Source organism: Thermobia domestica, chromosome 3, assembly GCF_964235325.1.
Source record: "Thermobia domestica chromosome 3, izTheDome1.hap1.1, whole genome shotgun sequence".
Classification (NCBI taxonomy): Eukaryota; Metazoa; Arthropoda; class Insecta; order Zygentoma; family Lepismatidae; genus Thermobia; species Thermobia domestica.
Window position 1 is genome coordinate 277,626,038 of NC_137456.1, and position 24,104 is coordinate 277,650,141.

At 35.6% G+C, this 24,104-nt stretch overlaps 1 protein-coding gene across 2 annotated transcripts; it reads left to right on the plus strand.

The window, feature by feature from the left end:
- Positions 1-4,042: 4,042 nt before the first annotated feature.
- On the plus strand, positions 4,043-19,042 carry LOC145681667 (E3 ubiquitin-protein ligase Siah1-like). 2 transcript variants are annotated; one of them, XM_081753288.1, is made up of 3 exons: positions 4,043-4,096; positions 6,898-7,032; positions 17,579-19,042. In XM_081753288.1, the coding sequence occupies exons 2-3, from the start codon at positions 7,028-7,030 to the stop codon at positions 18,366-18,368; spliced, it is 795 nt and encodes a 264-aa protein (XP_081609414.1). In that variant the 5' UTR covers positions 4,043-4,096; positions 6,898-7,027; the 3' UTR covers positions 18,369-19,042. The 2 variants fall into 2 exon arrangements, with proteins under 2 accessions (XP_081609414.1, XP_081609415.1); XM_081753289.1 differs by having other exon boundaries at positions 4,078-4,130.
- The last annotated feature ends 5,062 nt before the right edge of the window (positions 19,043-24,104 follow it).

The following is a 24,104-nucleotide window of genomic DNA, read 5'->3' on the forward strand; positions in this document are numbered from 1 at the left end:
ACTATCATACATAACACTAGTTTTCATCGTTAGTGCTTCCTGGGGGGGCTAACTTCACGTTTGTCCTTCAAAGTTTTTTGCTTCTAGTGTCCAAACTATTGCAGCACTAATGTTGGGAGTTGGTGTTCTAAGAGGCATTAACGAAGCACTAATGATTGCACTAGAATACATCATTAGTGCTCCTATGGGGGGTCTAACTTCTCGAAGGTGTGAAATAAGTGTGTAGTACGCCAAAATCGGGAGAAGTATAAAATTGTCATAGTAGGGAAGTATCAAAGTCCAAATCTGGGAGGAGGTCCAGCAGGACGAAGAGAGCCAGCTACCCAGTTGATCAGGGTGTAAAAGTTGAAAAATCTGAAAATAAATGAAATATAGGTGAAAAGAATAGTTGTGGATGTAATTATATGTGTTTATGATGTGGATGTGTATGTTGAATGTAAGATGAACACTTTTCACTTTAATCACTTCCCCTTCTCCACAACACTCCAAGAGATGTTGTCATGAATTGGTTGATTATCCTAAAAAAAATCCACCGTTGTCTTGCATTATGCACAGTATATAGGCAAACAGTACGATCACTGTCTAGTCAATTATAACTCTTTCCCTCTCGTCGACGGATATTTCGGTGAAACCCCAATCAAACATTTAAATAAAGACTAATATAAGAAAATATATGTATATCTCTTAAATATAAAATATAGAAAGCATAAAACATAAAGAAAAGAAACAACAGAAAAGAGAGGATAACATTCATTTAACGTCTGATCTCATTATCTGCGAGTCCGCCTCATTCCATACTTTCCCTTACTCCTTCGAATTCTTATACTATGACATTCAACAACTCAAATAGAAGAAGAACAAAATAAGCAATTCCACCTTACGCAACGCAATTATTGCGAAATAATAGTAATCAACACAAAACATTTATACGTAAGTTATTGAAATATTATTTGATTACAAAATATAAGGAATATGTGTAGATAATTCACAATAAGCCTATTTTAAACAATCTGGAAAAGACAGGATATGTTACAAAAGTAACGATGTTTTGCTGGTTTTCACCGTTGCCTGATATCTAATTCAAAATGACGGACACATAAATTCGTTTAGAGCACTTTAATGTACAAATATGTGTTCATCTGTGAAACCTCCTTTAATTTGACATTATGTCGTCGATCTTCATAATACTTTCCAAATGTTGTTGATTTTTACAAATCTGGCATTTTTGATTCAAAATGGTGGCCACATAGGAGGTTTGGGAGAACTCTAATGCACATATTTATGTTCTCCAATAAAACTCCTTTAATTTGACACCCATATTGAATATCTTCGGGCATTTAGAAATTTTTCAATTTTTTAAATGTCCGCCATCTTGAATTCAAGATATCGGACACTCTTCCCCTATTTTTCGAGTGGTAACATTGATTTTCGGATTATGTTGATTAAACAGCGTCGGAAAAGCTAAACAGTACAAATTAGATCGTAATATTCAAAAACTTTCACTTCTGGACCTGTCTAGCAGTTGTAAAAGTGAGGCGGAACGTTGACGGTCACCGTCCTCCACTGCCAAAAAATATATATGGCGTCTCCCCACTTTCTAAACAATTACAATGAGCAAAAATATGCACGGTGGAAGGCGTGACGTCAAGCATCCCCCTACCTTTTCAGATTCACTTTTACCCCTGGTAGGAGATAGATTGATTACTAGATATTATATATTTCAAATTTACATGTTGAAGAAGTTACAATATCAGACTTGCTATTCAGTATCGCAGAGTTAGGAAGCTACAGTATCACAAACATGCAAATCTTGGTGTCCTCTATGGCAGTAATAACAAGAGAGATGAATAGGACAGTGCACATTTAAAGAACCGCAGTGTTGAATACTATGATCATTATATGATTGATTTTGACTGAACAAAAACGAAAATACAAGAGATTGAAAATCTGACTTTGTTCAAAAGCTTTTATTTCGATAAACTGTTTAGATAAGCACTTCATCAAATTGCACAGATACTAACAATCAATTATACTGCCGTTTACAGTAATTTGGTATCTCAAACCTTTCAGAATATACGCAAATGCTGTTAAAGTTTGCAAGAATGCTATAATTATGAAATTCCGAAATGTTGCCGTAACTACATCTACCACAAACTATTATTGTAATGTTGTAGAAGCAAAGTAAAGTTAAAAAAAAAAAATTAAAAGGGTTCTCACAAATATGCTATTTTAAGCAATATGTCAAATTAAACATTCTTTTTTATATCTCCGGAATGGTTTGATATATCAAATTGCTGTAAACGGTACTGTAATATTCACGTCTATTAATAATCATCTACATAGTTGGATGAGCTACTTGCCTAAGGAGTTGGTGCGAGCGGTCCCGGATTCGATTAACGGTGGGGTCACTCGGTCGAAAAAGTGTAACACTCTTTTTCAGGCCAGCCACCCTGAATGAGGTTTTCCTCATTCACACCAGGCAAATGCCGGGGTGGTACCTAACTTATAGGTCCCAGGCCGCTTCTTTCCTTCCCCAATCCTTTCTTCCTTCTCTTTCTCCGGATTGTGTGCTCGCCGAGGAACGTCATCCCTCAAATGGTGAAGGACTAAATGGCCTCCGATGTCGAAAGCCCAGAAATCTAACTCATAAATCCTTGTCTAAGCAGTTCTTCGAAATAAAAACTTTCGATAGAAGTCAAATTTTCAATCTATTGCACCTTTGTTCGCATTTATTCGAAATCCGTTATATCACGATCATGATTTCAGACATTAAAGTACGTACTTCGGATGTGCACTGACTCGTCTGTCTCATTTGTATTATTACTGTTGTACAGGTCACCAAAATTTGGATGTTTGTGTCATTGTGGCGTTTATAGTTTGCAGCATTGAATAATAAATGCAACGTTGTTAGTTTCCATTCAAGATGTGAATTTGAAATAGTTATAAAGTGACTTAGTACCTTTTCAAAAAATCAATATATGTGAAGTTAGAAACACTATTAACTTGATGGCATTAGTAGGTATGTCAAACAATATCCCGTTCTCAGTATTTGCATAGTACGAAATTTCAACCATGGTACGGTTCTGTATGTATTATTTTAATATTCATTACTTTAAAGTTACAAGGAAGTATCAAGATAAATGATCCGCCCTACATACATAGTGCTGGAGTGTGTCTTAACACAAGGAGCTCTTTTGAAGGAGGGTACAGATGGTAGCTGAGAGTCTATGGTCGTCCCAGTCCGACACTGCCTATAAATGCAACTCTCTTCCATAACAAACAGTTTATATACTAAAGCACTAGGAGCACATTTTTTGAAGGAAGAAGTTAATATTAATGTATTCAAATATGGACACCTAAATGTGATTAGTACTTTTTGTTTAACATTCGAGTGTGGCACACTTTGTGTAACACTTTTTCGTTACACAAAAATGCCACTATTAAGCCGCCTTTAATATATCCCGATATGGACGACGAAAACAAATTTGTAACGTTTCAACGCATTGTTGTATTGCAAGCCCGAGCATTTTTTTTATTCGAAACGACGAACGTTTCATATCCGTTACGTTTCGAGGATTATATTTGACAAGTAGCGAAGCCTGGCGTCTTCAGTGTGGATCACAGCTTGATACCGAAAACAATTTGTTTCTTCAACAGGAAAATAATTCCGTCCATAAAGGGATATATTCAAACTTAATGTCACGCGAGCTCAGCAAATTATTGTGATTCATGCTCTGTACATTTTGTATAGCATCAGAAAGCAATACATGGTTTATACAGTTTCGCTTAAATGAAATTAATTACGGTAGGTAATAAAATCAAGTAATTATAAACCATACTTTGTATCCATGAATTTCTGCAGCATGTGGAGGTGAAATATATTTAACATATTGTACAGACCACTGTGAAGTCATTCTGAAAAAGTTACGAAATTAAGTTTGTATATAAAAACAATTCTTGTATAAAATCACTATAATGCAAAATAATTAGGTGACTAGGAACAAGGTCTGCGCCTAAAAATGTAAACTTCAATTGTTGTGAACAAAAGACGTTACAAGTATTTAAAAGCAATACATTTCCAGTATAAATTTACAAGGTAAAGTTTTCAAAACTCTATCATGAATATTAAGGTAAAATTATTATTTTGAAATAGTTGTATCTACCTGAAGTAATTTACACTTATCCTGCCTGTATATTCCTGGTGGTGTGAGAATGTAGTCGAAAGCAATTTAAGAATTAAGTGAATAAAAATGTCCCTGTACAAAATAACAAATCATGTCGAAACAGATCTTTCGAGCATGTTGATAACTTCTATTTGAATAGAGAAATAGATTTTTATGAATTGGCCTAGTGGCTTCTAAAAGATAAGCACTGGAAACTTGTACTATATTAAAAGCGGCTGATAGAGATATTATTACCTATCACTTCCCAATCCGCCTCTCCCTCCGTAACTTAAGCAAAGGTTCCGGTGATGGCTCCCGTGATCGAAGGAACATAGATCTACAGTGCAAAAAATTTAACTAACCTGTGCTAGTTTGCCACTTGAATAATTATATCTTAGCGAGCCATCACTGAGCGAAGATAGGAAATAGAATTTGGAATTTTTCAGTTTAACGCCCTAGGATTATGCCTTATCAGCGATGGTGGATATTCGCGCGAACAATAAGAATGTTTTAAAAATACACTTCACACATTTCTTCTGCTAATTTTAAAAACCTACTGTCGCATGTAAGAACAAATTAAGAACTTACCTTGCTCTGGGACATTCCCACCACATTGCACTTGAATTCATGACTTTTGTTACATGCGAGAACTGTAGCCTAATATAGGTTTCTGTCATAGCCTTAAATAGCTGCACCGAATTTGATGATTTGTAGTACACGATTGGTTTAATGCCTAACTCAGTTTTTGTCACATTATTGGCATGGAGTGAGAAGGGAGGGTGGAAAGGGGTGAGAAGGAAATATGATAAAAAATTACGGGTTAAATTCCAAAGTTGGGCGTCCGTTTCCAGCGAAATTTTTAAAATTTACAGGAAATATATGGATAATTTGATCGTTTGTGTGCTCGATAATATATAAGAGTCTCGAAAAATCTGTTTATTTGTTATATATAAGCGGTTATAAACATGGAACTATATGGCGAGCGGAGGGAACTACTTGGCGCAAGGTAACCGAAAAGTTGCATTGTGGGAAAGAAACGAGCATTTATGTTACCAACATGGCGAATGTACAAGGGCAATGAACTAGCAGTTTTAACATTTGTGAAGGAATACATTGATAACGAGCAAAATCTTTTAAAAGTTTGTGAACAGCACGGATTAATGAACCTAATAACAAATTGCAGAAAGTGTGGAAAGGAGATAACAGTGAAAAAACTTGACGAAAGCGGACGCCCAACTTCGGAATATATGCCAAAATTACAGATATTAGCGTTCAATCCATAATTTTCTGGGTCGTTGAAATTCGGGGAGTCGTTTGACACTAAGGTCTCCTGACCGTTACTGAAGAGACAAAAATTGAGTTAGATGATCAAAATTTATTAGAGGTATCTCGAATTAAAGTAGGAAGTCACGTGAACTGCTTTCAGTTGATTTAAATAGAGTATGCTGACATGTAGGTGCCATGGAACATAAGAGGGCCGTTAAGAAAGGTAGCTTAGATCTCACGGGTAACATTTTGTTCGAGATAAATACCTAAGTACTCTACCATTCAATTTTGGGATCACGGACCTTTACCACTCGGTCTCAAATATGCACAGTTTGAGGTTTCCATATTTTTATGTCCATGTGAAGTGTTCCTTGTAGATATTGCAATTTTGAAGTCATACAAACAGGCCTGTATTTACGCACAATCATAGGGTCCATCGCATAGGGCGGTAAATCTTCAGAGGTGGCATATTATAAAACCGAGATTGAAATATGGTGTGGCATGAAATTTGAGGGAAATGTTTATTGAAAACTGATTAGCTGTACTTGAAAAATTATCGATAATTCTGTATTGCATTTTCTGGAGAATAATAAGGCTAATTTTTAGCACTTTTAGTGATTCTTTGTTTTATTTTGTATCCTAGACAAACATTATGATTTTTTGTTTATTGCAAGTTTTTCTATCTTTTCTTACGCATAACCGAATACAAACAAGTAATGGAGGAGTATCATTTTCTTGTGTAAAATACCAAAATATGAGCCTGAATATAGATGCCAAAATACAGAAAGTGTTGCTTATGTTCATAATGCGAATGAAGAAGTTTCAGTTTGACTCTTAATATTTCAATTGAATATTTATGTATTTTCTTTAACAGAATTATCACATGTTCGATGAAAATCTTTCGAGTTTTCTAGAAGTTTGTATATTTGCTAAGAATGTTTCATTTTTATACTTTAAATAATTCAGTTGCGTAGGCTAAATGGAGTATATATAAGGGTTATCTTTTTAATTTTGATTCAGCCACCACAGGAGAACCAAGTCAGATGATGAAATAGGCATAAAACAAAGCTGTTCATTGGATATCATCTATTCCAAATACCGATAGACAAATTTTGCCTTTAAATCATTGTGGCCTAACAAGCGTGAAAACAAATCGAATGTATTTGAAGCGTCCGTAAAGTTTGAAGTTCGTGATGTATTTTGTTAATTTCTTGAGGCGAGTACTGAATTTCCTGAAATTCCAAGATCAGAGAGATTGGAAACCACCATCTATGCCTTTCACGAAGTATACTCATGTCCAAAATAGAGGATAGGCGATATTCCAATTAATAGTTATCTACGTTACGTCATCTCACGTGATTTTCCTTTGACGGCTAACGAAAATTGAAAAAATAATAATCCTTGCATATCTTTTCTAACTACAACTGATAATTACTACTATTCATCTCTTATTTTTAATTTTCTTCAGGGCTGGTATATACTACTAGTATATAAAGACAAAACCGAAAGTTGGAAATAATTGTATGCAGCATTTTTGAATTAGGTTATACAGCGCTAGGTGAAGGCAGAGTGGATTAACTTGGGTTATCACATAACGTATGAGGTTAGAAAGTAATTTATTTGGTATTTTTATTTCTGTTCTTCTTTGCCAGTTCTAGGTAGTTCATTCTGTTATTATGTAGCTTTAAAAGGTTAGGTAGTTGCTTAGCTGGAATTTTTCTTTCTATTTTATCAAAACGATTTCAGCTAATTTGTCCTGGATTGTTTATTAGGTAATTGATGGCTAATTGTTTATTACGTAGCATAAACAGTTTAGGTAATGGTTTGTTTGAGAATATATATTTCTATTTTACATAGATGTTTTAGCTAACATGGTTATTAACTATTATTATATAATATGATGATGATGTATTGTTTTGTTCGAAGTTTTATTCAAGTTTATCTACTGAGTTGATTCATTAGTTCATACCGACGGAATCAATGAATACATTTCTTGTTTGAGGTTTGAACTAATCATACAAGAAATTCCCAACGTAAAGACATTTGGATGTCTTTACGAAAAACATCGGTGGCTTGGTAACATAAAAGTCATCATTGAAACTTTGTAACTGCTCATTGTTTCTGAATGATATGCCACGAAGTCATTTGACATGGACCAGGAAATATGGTAATCTCTAAAAGTCAACTTCGGGGAATACTCTGGATGAGGAAACCTTCCCATTGAAACTGCTAATTGACAACTGTTTGTGGTCGTGTGCCACATTTGATCTAAGGGTGATGATACCACGTCATTTATTCGTCCTTTTCTCTTCAGCACGAACACGTAGGAGTTGATTTGATCACAGTATACAGCAGCAGTGATAGTACGATTACGGGGTAGGACTTTACTTTGGATAATTCTTTTCATGTTATACCAGACTTACAACATTATCTTCTTAGGTTGCAAATACTTCTTGGGACGAAGTGTTGTCTTTCTGTTTGGATTCATCATTCCTTCCTCTGCTTAAAGCACACGTACAGGAACCATTTCTCATCTCCAGTAACAATACGTGAGAGAAATAACTGATATTGGCGACAGGATTTACGATGACGGATAAGCGTACAGCACGTATCACAACACTCTAGTTCTTTTTGACTGCACTGAGTGAATGAGGCACTCAGGAACCCAGTTTTTTTGAAACCTTCCTATATAGGTTGAGGTATCAGACAACACCTGTCTATCCATTGTCCATGTCCGTGGCAAATTCCAGGATACTTTGACAACAATCAAGATTTATCAAGTCTTTCAAAGGATCCTCATCAAAGTAGGATGTGCAAACAGAACGCGAGGTGTAGATCAATTAAGATGTTTCATGTCGAAATCTGTGAAACCATTAGCGGCTGGTTCTTTCAGCAATAGCATCATATACTGCACAGATCCGTCTGGACGCCTTTGCTAAAACGTTTATTGAATTCATACAGGAGAACATGTCGGAGATAAGCCTATATTTCAACTTGATACTTCATACTTTAGACCCTGAAGAACAAAGATTGGTTACTCTCCGTAAAACCACAAATAGTACTACATGTTACTGATAACATAGCTACAATTAGGTATATTCATAGCACTGTTTTCATGCCTGGCATCTAGCACAAGAATTCCTGGAAATGAACGAATCAACCGAATTTAAGCTTTTGTTTATTTAATTTAACTTGAATAGTTTATTAGATAATTGTTACCTAATCATTTATTATGTGATTATTACCTAACTGTTTGTTAAGTAGTCTGCACTTGAAGATAATATCTACCAAATAAAAGAGATGGAGATGGGGAGGGGAGATAAAACAAACCCGTTAGAATATGGTGAATTTGGGACATGTTTTCTAGTTTATTGAGAAGTTTTCAGAAGTTACGTAAGGGTTTAGTTACAACATTTATTTCAGTTGTCATCCCTCTTTTAACTTCCCTTTTTAAAAATCAACCTCAAGGATCGCGTATAAAGAGTAATGAAACTTATCCTACCTTCACAAAATTGGAATGATCATAAACTTAACGAGCTTAGTGCACACCCCACCAAACTTGGGATTGAACTTAGAAAAAGGAAATTTTATATCGGTTGAAATCATATCTGATCTTGATCAAATTTGGGATGTTGGTAGACTAGAAGCTCAGGATCTATATGAAATATTATAGGCAACCAATTTTTCCTTTAGTTATTGACCATCAAATTTGGAGTTGGATTTGGTGAAATGAAGAAATTTTATAAAATCGCGATTGAGAAAATTAATCTGATCTTGACCAATTTTGCACGGCAGCAGATATTGGCAAACTTAGTAAGCACATGACCTTAATGTGAAATTTTGTGCTGAACAGATCTTTGGTTTCCGAGTCATTGACCACCAACCTTGGGTTTGAACTCATTGACTTTACGAATTTGTTAATGTAATACTAATAAATATTTCCTAAAAATAAATGAGAAAAAAAATGAAATGAAATCTTTGTATTTTACGTCCCACGCTTATGCCGGTTAGGCTAAAGGAGACGGTGATGATGAGTAATGAATGAAATGGTGGAATGAAGAAAGGGGAGGAAACGGGAGAACCCCGAAAAAACCCACGCACACGGTGTTTGTCCACCACAAAGTTCACTTGGTGGGAGGCTGGGATCGAACCCGGTACCCCAAGCACCAGAGGTGAATGCTCTACCACTGAGCCACCGCGGCCCCGATGAGAAATAAATATTTGTTGCTATAGGGAACCTTCTAGCATGTAGAAGCTTTCGGGTAATTTACTTAAAATGTATTTCAGTTAATTCTTACCTATTAGTTTGTTACCTATTTGTTTATGAGATAACATAACTAGGTTGAAAAAGGCTTATTTGGAACATATACAGTATTTCACTTTCAGCACGACGTTTTCAGCTAAATTATCTTATTATTACTATATTATAACGTTAATAGATTAGTTGTAACCTTTATTCCTATTTCACATATAAGTCATGCACTAGTTTGTTTTACTATTAGACTACATAATTAACACCAGGTTATGATGTTTTGGCTTGTCTGCAATTTGTGACCTATTTTGACATCAAATAGAAAGTATCACAGTTTAACCTAACTGTGAACTCCGGGAAATTAACGTGATTGGCAGACGAAGACGTCTTGCACTTATAATAAGGACTAAAAATATTTTAAACCTGAACACTTAAATCTTTTGAAGTTTCCATACTAACGTTCCTCACGGACTGTGATGATTTTATATTATAAATAAAATTCGAGGTTCAACATTCACTTTTTCAGAAACTTTATTTCTGTTTTATTTACAAACTTTCATAATTATTCACATTCGTTGATCATACATCTTCTTAAGCCTACATTCCTTAGCTATGAGTCGTAAAACTAATATTTCATTTCTTTCACACCAGAGAACCATTTATCCAGCTATTTATTATTTTTAAAAATAGAGAATTTGTGCATCATCTTTTTGTCACCATAACCTACAAAAATTCTGTCCTTGTAATATCACGGGACCAATTTTCTGTATTTACAATTCAAGGTAGCGATCATCTTTAACATTTTATTTAAAATAAAAAGACCCTATTGTGTCATACGCATTTTTCTTCACCATCACACCAGGGCTACGATTGCTATTTCGACGCTCGGTCTCGACCAACAAGTAGTTGTCTCGGTCCTTGGATTCGACGGTCCGATCTCGTCTCTGTGGTCTCTAATTAAGTTGTGTGAAATTGAAAAGATATAAGTAGTACGCAAACAGGATCCTGCCGCCTACAGTCGGACAATTTATCCATGGCGACCAGATGCCGCGGTTGGATTGCCGGCGCCGGACACCGGCGTCTTTCCGCGTGATTTTCGACCGCAACGAATAGTTGCCTTGCCGAGCAGTCAGCAAACAGCCGGAAATGAGCATTAAATGCGCCGGCGCCGCCGTCGAAAAGAGACCGGCATAAAGAATCGGCAGAGGGTTGGAAAGAGGCCTTTCCGACTCTTTTTCCCAACTCTGATGGTCGGCAACAGTCGGCAAAGAGTCGGCAAAAGGTTTTTTATTTTACGATTTTCGACCGCTTGTCGCCTCGGCAAAAATTCTTCAACTTTGAACAAGTAGATCGTCGTACCGCCCCGGACGGGTGCCGGCTGCCTCCGGCGGCAATTCCTCTTTCCGACCGCGACTTCCTGATGGGGTATAATCTTGCAGCTTGTCGTTTCCTCATTCTTCTCATTTCATTCTTTACTGGAGAATTACTGTAGGCCGCGTACCCTTCAGAGTTAACTGGCTAACCTACGTGCTTTCTGTGCGTGTGTTTGCGAGTTCAATCCTCATCGGGTGTATCAAATCTTGGATAAAGCTAGAATACTGATTCAGACCCTAGTTTAAAAACTTGTCTCATATAGCCTCAGTACTGACTATGCAATTAAGCTGTAATAAATTAACTCCAGGACTATAGTTTATTGTCTTCCTGTTGAATCAGTGTCATTGAATCCCTAATACTAGATAACATACTGATTCAATAATTTCACTACAAACATTGGAATTGTATCTTAAATCATTGTCCGCGCAGAGACCAAGAAAGAAAGAAAAGAAAGAAAGAGGGAAATATTTCTAGCACTTTCATTGGTTATAACTATAGTGAATCTATCTTCTTTTGTTAAAAACCCATTATCTTACATAATTTTAATGTAAATGCTGATTGTTAATTCCAACAAATTTTCTAGTTTGATTAATGGTCTTTCATTTTTCATGATTTTTCCCTATCCTATTCCAAAAGATCTGGTTAAACTCTCCTGAAATCTGATGATACTATCCTCAGTTTCAAAGGAAAATTGGTTCTGTTACATGGTTTGGGTACAAAACTTCGTAGCCGAAATATTGCGGCCAGAACCGCATGGTCCAAAATTTCGCCTGGCGAAAACCTAGCCGCTCAAAATCTTGCGGGCGAAAATCTCGCCTAGTTGAAACCTCGTATGTTCAAAATTTCGTCATCACAAAACCTGGCGGTGCAAAATCTCTCCTGACCAAACCCTAGCGTGTCCAAAACCTCGTCACCGACTAAATCGTGTGCAAAATTACGAGACAGACTCTTACCTGACCAAAACTTCACGGGACGTAATCTCACCTAGGAAAAAGTCCCGTTAGTACAAAATCTTGCCCAATTACGTCTTCAGTGTAGAATGTTTTGTGTATTGCTGTATCTATAAAATTAAAAGGGGTAACACATGTGAAATACGCATACATGTTTATTCCTCCGCCTCAAGATTGACTTTTGATTATTATTTAAATGGCGTATTATAGTTTTGTTATGACCAAAGGTTTAGAAATTCGATGGTGCATAACTACTGAATTCAAAGCCTGCGCTAAGTAATATTACAATGCTAACTAGCAGATCAATGTCTCCCACCATGCAATGTTTGATCCAGATCGGATGACACCGGTGTATGAGTCTTTGTTTTGGAATACATGATGCAAAATTTCACCGTACACAATTCAGAAACCATAAGTCCGCATAACGTAATATTTCATACTCTTATATAGCTGATCAAGATCTACACCATATTAAGTTTGATTCTGATCAGATGAGTTCGGTTGAACTTGTAGAATGTATAGTATCCTTAAATTTTCAGAAAAAAATAAAAGAGGAAATTTCAATGGATTTATAACATTTCTCTTTATTTGCGTTTATTTTAGAATTATTTATCTATTCACTTTGAACTCGTCAATATGTTACACTTTTAGTGTCTAAAGTAATTATTTCTGGGCCTCATATTACTTACGTCTTTCTTCTTTCGTTCATTATTAATATTTTATTTGATCCAGAAAATCATTGAATAAATTGTAGATAGATTTTCTCTCGCAAGATTTTCGCCTTGGAAGATTTCGTCCCGTGAGATTTTGGCCAAGCGAAAGTTTGGACTCCTATGTTTTGTGTAGCTAAGTTTTACTACTTCAAATTGTGGCTTTGCAAGATTTTGACCCCCGAGATTATAGGCGGCGAGATTTTTGCTGCTAGTATTTGTCTTTATACCCCGTTACTTTTTAAGACATCTTTACGCGGATAATTCCATAATGTGTATAAAGAGTCTCAAACCTTATTTATTCACTTTCCTTAAGTTTCGGAAGATCTTGACAGCTAGTTCTTTGAATAAACTGACTGGACTTAAAGTAACTGGAAAGAAAATAAAATGTACTTAATCCGAACTCAAAACTACGTGTTGTTCAAAAAACTTCCGCTGTAGCATGTTATCAGATGTATAATATAACCCTCCTTATTTCTCACGCATACCCATCGATGACTGCGGCTATCCAAGGGCAGTTGTTCCATTATCGTACTTGTAATTTAATAATGGAAGATCTTTGGGTAGATAATTTCAGTAGTGTTGGTCAATATTTGAGACGAGACCGAGACGAGACTGTCAATGTAAGTTCAATTTCGAAAGTCTCGGTCTCGTCGCGAATAACTAGTGTGTAACGATCTCGGTGTCGTCTAGAATAAGTCTCGGTATCGTCTCGATTTATAAACGACCGTCTCGGTCTCGGTAGCATCTTTTTGTAACTGCCACTAAAAACCAAATTAAACACAAATTAATAAACAGTATGTTGCTTCTCTGCTAACCATAACAACTGAATCAACTAAACAAGTCTCCTTGGATAATACTATCACGATCACTTTAAAAAATATATTTATTAAAATTTCACTGTATCAATTCTCAAAACTACTGCTGGAGATCTGTCCATATCTACACCAGCTTCATTCAATCAAGCATGAAGAATAAGCTTACGCCAAACGGAAGATCCAAACAGCATCACATGAAATTTTGATAATTTTGATTTTATATCGAAAACATTCACACACACACACACACATACACACATACACACACACACACACACACACACACACACACACACAAGAAAAGAAATGAGAAAGTAAAATTCTCATTCATTTAACGCATGCAACTCCATACAGTCTTTCTTACCCATCTTCATGAACATGTGAGAACTTTTCTGTATTTCTCTCCTGCTAATTTCCATCCCTCTACGGCTTCAATTCTGTTCAAGAAGTTCAGTCTTCACTAGCGTAAGCACGTACTAATGCAACGAGAATGCTATATCGTTTCTACATTCACCATGAAATATTATATATGATTATCATCGGCAAGGTGCCTGACGTTAGGTGCCAGTCTTGGTCCTCTGGAGCTGGTAAATAGACGTGTGATAATGATTCCAACTTATCCTAGGAACAAATGGTGCCAATTCAGCTATTTTATGGCTAAATCTAGCCATTTTTACAGTCATTAGTCAGTAAGAATTTATTTTAGCTAGAAACTAGAATTTTGGCCAAGTTTACACTCACAATTGAGGAGTGTGATGCAATAAGGGTGTAAGTCTGAAACATGCATTTGCAGAAAAACGATGTTGAAAATTCAAGTAGCTTTTTTTTTTTTTTTTAGATAAACAATGTAATATGCAGCATTTTATTCCGATATTGAATTGAAATGTTACCAGGAATCTAAACAAGCATGGCAAAAGCCATAAATGCGTTTGATGCAAAAAGGGCGTAAACTCGCTTACGACATTATTACATCAAACTCCTGAATTGTCAATTCCTAGCAATTTGTCTGCAGCGGTTAATAAATATTTTCGTCAACCAAAACTTCTTTAAAACTACGAATAAAAATAAAATAAAATGAATTCCTTCTACTTGCAGTACTGATTACTCATATTTTTAAGCTAAAATGTATTTCATGTATATTGTTTGTATAATTCTCGATTGCTTGAAATGGTGCAATAACCAATCATTATTTCGAATATTTCTCCTTTCAATAGCTGATTTTAACTTCTAGTTAAACTGCACATTAGCGTTTCGAGAGGTTTTTTTTTGTTTTGCTAAAGCTATGTACCTTTAGTGTTGCATTACATCAATAGTGGACTTATGTATAAGCCAGCATTATCGCAAGAATTGAGAACCAAGGAAAGAATTCAAAGGATGTTTTCTATTTTTAGTTGCGAGCAAAACGTTCTCTAAATACTTTAAATGTGAATTCAGGGTGAAATTGTTTGATTTTAGAATGTCAGAAAGAATAGTAAAGTACTTTTTAGTTAGTACAGTAAAATTATTCATCGGCATCATTTCAGATTTTGCTTACACGGATCGGCAAGAGTCTCCTCCGATGTCAGTAATTTCACGTTCCTCATTAGTACATTATTATATTATTGATTACAAGTATGCATATCTATCCCAAGAGTAATTAGTTCCCTGCCTTTCCCAAATGACGCCCTGGAATTATGAAATATTATTCTGTCTTTGTATTTAATTCGATAGCTATAAATTTAACCATAATTTAAGATGCTTTGTTGTTGTAGCGATATTCTGTAAATCATTTAGCTTCATTCGGACTACTACTTTTGGTAACACTGGTAGAAACTAAAGGTGTAGCCGGTATGGTGTAGTCTAGCGATCTGACAAGTTAGGCTAATAATTGTGAAGCTAAAATCAATTAGAGTTCGAGTTTCTCTGGTAGAGCATGATCGTTTTAACTGTACTAGAAGTTTCTAACAAATAAAACACAGTTCTAACCAGAGCAGAACGAAATATATTAAAAACTATACTTACAATGTGTTACAGTTTCAAGGACCTAACGTCCTCTTCATCAGACGTAAACACTCAGTCAGATCAGAGTGTTTGTGTCTGATGAAGAGGACGTTAGGTCCTTGAAACTGTAACACATTGTAAGTATAGTTTTTAATATATTTCATTCTGCTCTGGTCAGAACTATGTTTTATTTGTTACTCTACTTATCCAGAGCCATGGAGTTTGTTCATTAGAAGTTTCTGTGTTCATGTAACTGTCATATCAGATTATTAGCAGACGTGTCTGATTTTAACACGGACTTAACAGGCCAACACAGTAAAGTAATGTGGATTGTGTAACTTGAGAGCTTCTGTTGATACTTTTTGTTTTGAACCTCCAGAAGGTGACTCCTCCGAGTTCCCCCGTGACCCTAAAATGAATAAAGTTTCGAAGGTGACTTAATCTAGTGAAGATCTACCTGAGTTCAAGATTTGGTAATATTAGATGATTCATTTTTATGTTACAATTTGATGACAGACACACTCACAGACAAATAGACTTGTACTGATACGTTCTTTTATATGTAGGAATTGGATTTCTATGATCTAAGAACTTTTCAAATATATATGTGCATTTGCACCCTAAAAATGTCAAAATATGAAATACCTGAAATACAAAGTCATTTTTCGGTGGGGCAAATGTCCTCTTTGAGGTTTCTGAGTTACGAGAGCGCTTGATTTTAGGTATCTTGAAATTATGAATGTGCAGTGAAATAAAAAATCTTAAAAGAACAAATGGTTTCACGAGATCATCCGAGAGGAAATTCTCTTGAAGTCATATCTCACATCGGGCTCATGGATTACTATTATTTAGGCCGTACTATTTCCATCTACTATGTATTTAAAGCCACATCCAGATGCAGATGGAAAAAAATTTTCACCCATGTGAAACAAAGAAGCTCGATTTCAAGTGATTTTAAGGGTAGAAGAAATGACAAACTGAATCTCAAATACAGATTTTTATTTTATTATGCTAAGCCAGATGAACCACTTTGACTGCTTCAGACTGATTCTTTCAAATATAGTTGCACAAGACCAAATATTTCTAAGAGAATAAAATTCCAAACAATCTCGTTAGCAATACTTACAAATTTATTTCTGAGTAATAAGTGAAACTTCCCTTTAAAAAAATAAGGTCAAAAATATTCTTTTGTATCATTTTCAGCTAAAGTATGACGTATAGCTAAAATACGGATCAAATATGCATTTGTAAGACCAATAGAAAAACAAAGTTTATGTCTTCACGAGACTAAAGAATGTTCATATTTATTTATTTATTTAAATGTGGTAAAAGATGCCAGAATAGAAATGACGTCATAGAAAACCAGCCTTAAATATTAGTATAAAAGTAGCAAGTTGCAAAATATTAACTAAAAGACTATGGACACAAGTGTCCCAGTTGAAACAAACATAGAAAAATACACAATGGACGTGCTTGCTTCGCAAACACGAGATTCTGGGTTAGAATCTGCTGGCCACTCAACCTGACTGCAAATTTACCAGGGCTTTCATGAGGTGGATCGAAGAATGGTACCTCTGTATATTGGTTCTACCAATTTCCTTCTGCTTCTTTTCCCATTATTGTTCTTATTATTGTTGTAGAGTGTAAATAGATCCAGGAACTATAACTGGAAATTTGTTAAATAAACACAGAAAAAAGTTGCTAACGAGTGGCATCTCTTGAGGGAAACCACATCGCTAAAGAATTAATTTTATCAATATGAGTTTGGGGGGCGGAGTGAGTTTACCTGCTGTATTAATTCATGTATACAACTATCTGAAACTAAATGGAGCTTTGTTCTCTTAGGTTGTAATGTTAAAAACTTCAGATGTAATTTTCCTGAAGATTCACTTCTGTTTCTAACTCTATTAATATTAATGTTGCAAAGCGGTAAACGGGGCCCGTTAATTGGTACCAAACTTGTAGAACAAATTCTCTATACTGATATGATCTATAATTTACCTATACATCATATCTATATTTATATGAAGTACATTAACTCTTTTTCTTGATTTCTTCTTACTAGAAGAATCCTGTTGAAAATGATGGAAGAAGAAAAACTCTGGAGGGAACTGGAATGTCCCGTCTGTTACGAACACGTGACAACGTCAGTGAATATTTGTCTCAACGGACACCATGTCTGTTACAATTGCCGAAGAAAGCTGTCCAGCTGCCCTCAATGTCGATCTCAGTTTATGGCGGCAAGGATTCAATTCATGGATTCTGTGCTCAATTCTGCACGGTTGCCATGTCGAAATAGGAAACGCGGTTGCTGTGAATGGATCAAACTTGCTGATATCCCACGGCATAAAGCAATTTGTCTCTACAATCCGTTTAAATGTCCTGCAGAAAATTGTGATTTCCAAATAAATATTTCCACAGTAATACCTCATGTAGAGGAAGAGCATCCTGACGTCTTGGCAGAATATCTTACCATGGAAACTCAAGCCCAAGGAAGCATAGAATGGTACTCTGAATCTATTTTGAAAAATCATTTGGTTGTTTTGAGTTTCGAAACATCTCATAAGTTTATTTATCAATACAAAAAGGATTCGTCAAATCTTTTTGTTTTTTTCGTACAATATGCAGGCTCAAGACAAATAATGTCTTGGTTTGAGTGTGAAATCAGCATAAATGCTGATGGAAGGAGATTTTCTTTCCAAGGGCCAATAGAACAGTTGTCCAAATCATACGAGGAAATAAAATTGTCAGGCAATTTTTTGTCTGTTGGTGTTCCGGAAGTAGATCTGCTGAAAGAGGATTCATTGATCAACATAAAGATAAGGAAAAGAGTAAAAGCTAGGGAAGCACAATAAGATTTAAGATGGCATATTATGAGAAGTTTGACATTGACTGAAAATAGTTTGTTTTCACAGAATTATATGCAACTAGTTGCATATTGTTGTGCAAATTTCATATTAAATTTACTGAGGTGTGTAGTGTTTGTTTCATGCTTCTTTCGTTTTCAGAATATTCTGTTCAATTTAAGTAGAACGAAATACTGAAGTTTTCGTTGGCTTTGTGAGATCAACCAAATCTTAAGAGACAGGTGTTCTTAGAATTGAGTTTTACACTTTTGTTTACAAATTCTAACGACACATATAATTTATGATGAAAAAATTAGGGTTTTTTAAATTGTTTTCTAAGTCGTCTTGATCCATTGAAAAAAAATTCTCTATGCTAAAAGAATAAAGCTGGATGGTGCACAACTTAGTGTATTGAGTATGAAAACATCAGTTTTAAATTAATGAATTATTGTACAATACATACTTTGAATTTATATGTGAATATTGCTATTATTGTAAATTGTCACAGTTAAAGGTTATACATCAGCATAACCATGTACGGAATTTCTTGTAAACACTGCAATACAAATTGAGTATAAGACTTTATATACAATGGCTTCACGTGTACAGAAATGTTTATATGACAATGAAATTTTAGTTAACATGTTTATATTACTATTACTTTCAAATAAAATTCTATCATTCCTGGCAAGAAAGGAATATAAAATAAAGTAAAATAAAATAAAATGATAATTTTCTTTTCTGTATATAATAAATCTTGAGTTATTTAAAGGAAGTTATATAGAGTGAAGTTTCTTCAAAGATTTAGTAAGCGACCACCGTTCTGAATGACTTGTTTCCAGGAACTACTGTGAAATCTCATACGGTTAGTGCATTTTCAACCCGTATTCCACAGGACGGAAGTAGTATCCTCTGAATTTCGTACTGTACAACTGAGTCAGAAAAATATAAAGGCGCCTTGCCTCGGACCACGAATAGGTAATTGGAATAACAAATTTTGGAAAAGTAACCTTGGTCCGCTCTATTGATATTGCTTGGGTACGTTGGTTCACCCCTTCAATTTTCAGACGGGATGCATAGGACCATCTCTTAAAGTTTGGAAATTGGGAAAAATAAAAATTTGATAGGAATATATAGGACTAAAATTTGGGTGGTTAATCTTATAAAGTTGGATGGTAAACGATTACCACAAATTCAAATTTGATTACTCTAATGTATATGATGAGGGTTTCTTTCAATATAAGACCCCATGGACAGATTTAAAGTTAAGTCTCATATCAGTAAGAGTACCATGGTGTATTCTTCTCAAATTACAAAATAAGTGTATTGGCTCAATCTTAAATTTGAAAGTTGTCAAAAATTAAAATTTAGTGAAGTTGCATAGGACTCAGGAAGTTCCACAGGAAAAGTTAGAATAAAGACCTTCAATATAAAAGCCGAAGGGTTGCTGAGGGGTTGTTTTTTTTATTTATGTAATCTCTAAGATAAAACTTTATTCTGGCTTTTTAAATGGAAACATTAGTCTATATTTATATTAGGATATAGAAGCCATAATGCACTTCTCTAAAATTTGATGGGAGTGTATTATCTCTTACAATCCAAAGTGCATGGTTTTCCCACATAGTATTTCTTGCCCGTTTAGCAAGCGGGGTGTGTATGAGAAACTCAGTAAAATAACAAAATATATTACGTTTACAAATGCAATTTACGCAACACATAACACAAATAGTGTAATAGATAACGAAGAAATGTTACGTCCCCCACAATAAAAACATATCAATCCTTCAATGTTTGAAGTTTATCTGAGAAATGTAATATATTAATATTTGGCGTACTGAGTATCTTTTTTACCTATCAGCTTATCCATATTTCAGCCTTTGTCGTCAAGTATATTTTCTTCTTTTCATCGAAGGAATGGTTTTAAAATGTAGTATAGTTTTAGATTTGGTTTCACTCTGTTAGACTTTTTCTATTTTTTTCTTGATAATTCTAGATAAAAAGTGAGGATGTTCTAGATTTTTCTTCCATCAATTAAAAATAGAAATTTTCTTACATCCGAAACTAAATAAAGTACTTAAAACGAAGTTAGCGAATTCCTATCTATTGACTCAGCCAGTTTTTGTGTCTCAGTCCGTCTGCCTGCCTGTTTCACTATTCCTCTCGTAAAGCATATTCAATTTTATTGAAACTTATATATGCTTTCCTTCAATCTTCCAAAATAACCTTATTCTTTGATGTTGTAAGAGTTCATCAAGAGTAAGGATAAAAGGGAACAAAATCCAGTCTACGTGGAAAGTTTTCACGTATAATAAACCACGTTTTAGTAGGAAGTGTAGAAAAATTATTTTCGATGAAAACGGTACATACTTTCTTTAGTGTATCCCATATAACGCCTAATTTCATTACGCACATCATTGTTTGGAAGCTTCTATGTATGGATATTCAATGTGTGGTGGCAATAAATTTACCGACCTGTGAATTGTTAGTTTCAGGAACGAAGTGGCAAAGTCGGGAGCCGCAGATGTTTGGCACGGGCTTGTTTGAGTTGACATTATGTACTGCTAATATACACTGTGAAATTAAAAGCCTGTTGAAACAATGATAACTTTCCATATGAAAATCAGCCAGTACACAACATTGACAATGCATCCAATTGTGGTTATCAGACAAGCACATAGAGCATAGCTATGGAAAGGGAACACACTAATCAACCCTACATTGAGTAAAGTATCTGGTATCTTGAATACGACATAGGAAATCGTAAATTCCCTTTAGTTTACAAATAAAGCGAAGAGCGTCATGAGATTCTTTATATCGCTATAGCCATTAAAATTCAGCAATGCGCAGAATCAGTAAGAAACATGCCTATATTCTATTTGGCTTGGATTGAGAGAATCAAACGATTGCGCTAATGATCTGTCTCTTTTCACTGTTTCTACTGTATCATTTCCGCTCATTGTGGAACTACCCATTATATAGCGCAAAAGCTAATTTTAAAAGCGACCGCTTTTATTAATCAACCGTCTCCTTTACCCTAAAGGGCATAGCTGTGGAGTGTTAACCTAAAGAAGCCGTTTCATTTTTAAGGAAAGAAGCCATTTCTGAGGAAAGGAAGGTGATGAAGAAAACATTTCCTAATTAACTAATTAACTCTACGGCCTATGGAACCCGGAGGTACAATGCCGCTTTCACGAAACTCTTCATTGACTTCTATCCTTAGCCAAATGGGTCTAGTTTCTATTTTATATTCCAGTTTCTGGGAGGTCCATCTTAATATTGTTCTCCCAACTGCGCCTAGGTCTTCCTAATAGTCGTTTCAGTTTCAGTTAAAACTTCGGATTTTCAGTAAAAACTTCGAAAGCGTTCCTACAGTCTTCCACTGTCCCTACATGACCTGCCCACCTAAGCCTCCTAGATTTGATGACCCTAACAATGTTTGGTAAATGATATAAATTATGTATTTCCTCGTTATGGAGTTTCCGCCATTTTCCATTCCCGTTCGCTTTGGGTCTGAATATTCGTCTTAGGATCTTGTTCTCAAACACTTTCAGTATGCGTTCTTCCCCCAGAGTAAGCGACCAATTTTCACAAACAAAGTACAACATGCGTTATTATAGTTTTATATATTTTAAGTTTCAAATTCCTCGACAGAATTCGCAACGACAAAAGGTCTTGAACTGAATAATAACACGAATTCCCTGCTTTTAGTCCACATTTAATTTCTTCGTGAATATGGTTTTTTAGTGTTAAGATTGTCACTAGGTATTTGAAAGTATCCACTTTATCGAAAGTATTGTTTGATATTTTAACACATAACATGCAGTATTACGGTCTCGACGGACTTCCACGTATTTAGTTTTCTCTTCGTTTACTTCTAAGCCCATGGCTCTGCAAAGGTTTAATAAGACCTCTGTATCTTCTTCTACTGTTCTTCTATCATCCCCTATTCGCATCATCAGCATACGCCATAACCTGTTGAATGACATTCAGTTCTGGACTCCGGTTGCTATCTTTGACTTTCCTTATAGCGTACTCCAGTACAAACTTTAACAATAATGACACAACGCATCTCCTTGTTCAGGCCATTCTCCACCTGAAAGCTCATGGACAAGAAGTTCCTACACAGACTTTCCTTTAGGATTCATTTAAAGATATCTTAACATATATAACTAGCTTTTTCGGTATTCCAAATTCTGCAAGAATGTTGCACATTGTTTCTCTTCCGAGTCGTAAGCTTTCTAAAATCAATAGATTCCGTATTTACGCGTGTATGCCGCGCCCCCGTGTAAGCGGCGCACATCAATTTTCTCAACAAAAAAAGAAAAAACCGGCACAATGTATTTTTCATCCTACTTTTAATCATTAAAATCGTTATACACAGAGACAATCCAACAATACTGTGATTATTAACAGAAATCACTTCCGTGCCTAGCTTTCTTGGTCGCCGTCGTCTCCCGAGGAGCTGGAGCACGTATCGTTGATATCTTTTAAAGTGCAATCTATTTCGGCCGGCAGTGAACAGGTGAGGAACTCCTCTAGCCATCACCCCTTACACTAAGGCAGGGGAGAGACACGGAGGAAGAGACTAGAAAAAATACCTAGTGTTATGTTTTGGTGTTTTTTTTTAAAAAAAACTTAAATGTTTCTTGATATGACGGACATGATTCTGCTACAGACAGACTAGAAATTATAAAGACGTAATCGTATCAACGATTACTTAAGTGAGGATATATTTGTACGTATGTATCTCTGTATATTTTTTCCCTTGTCCGAAGGTGCACTGCGACCACCTAGGCCGGTGATAGAATAGGGCTGTTTGCTATTATTATTTATTTATTATTTATTTAACAATCACCAGATACAGCTCAGAGGCCATTTTACACTGGATATCTAACAACAACAACAACAATGGAAAGGATTTGGGAAGGTATCGGCCAGGGCCTGTTTAATAGGTACCATCCCGGCATTTACCTGGAAGGACTGAGGAAAACCCTGGAAAACCCCAGTCAGGATGGTCGGCAGCGGGAATCGAACCCACGACCTCCCGAATGCAAGGCCAACTCTACCACTTGAGCTACTTCGCTCGGTAAGCGAACGCAACGAAAATTGAGGTGAAGCTCGGTGGTCTCGTGGAGTGTGCGAGATGATGACAAAGAGGGACGACACGGTGAGTCAGATTTCTCTTATTTGTTAGCCTATAGCTCCATTCGGGAGTGTAGTGTTGAGGGTTGGAATACATAATTATCCAACAGGTCTCATGACAGTTTTAGTGAAATTTATCGGTATGTATGCACACTTCTGAACTCTCGTTAGAGGTTAATGTAAATCTACTCCCAAGTACAATTATCGACCAACAGAACTATATTCGAGTGCCCTGTTTTTAATGAAAGAAAGATTTAATTGTAATTATGTTATGTGAATATCTCATCCTAAACTGGCAGGTCCGTAAGAGTAAAGGACAGTGTCAACTACAATAGTCAGATTTTTTCTTCTGACTCAGGCCGACGGTGTTCTCGTCTCGAAAGTGAAGATAATCCACTTCATACTTTCTTCGCTTCACGGCCCATCAAGTTCTACGGCAATGGAATCCATGGTCTTTCAGAACATTGGCAGAAGGTCATCGATGTTGATGGGAACTATTTTTGATCATCCGGTACGTCGTAGGTGACACATCGATGTTTGAAGGTGGTGACTGAAAAGTGACAGAATTTTCTTCTTTACGATTATAGTAATTAATATCAATCT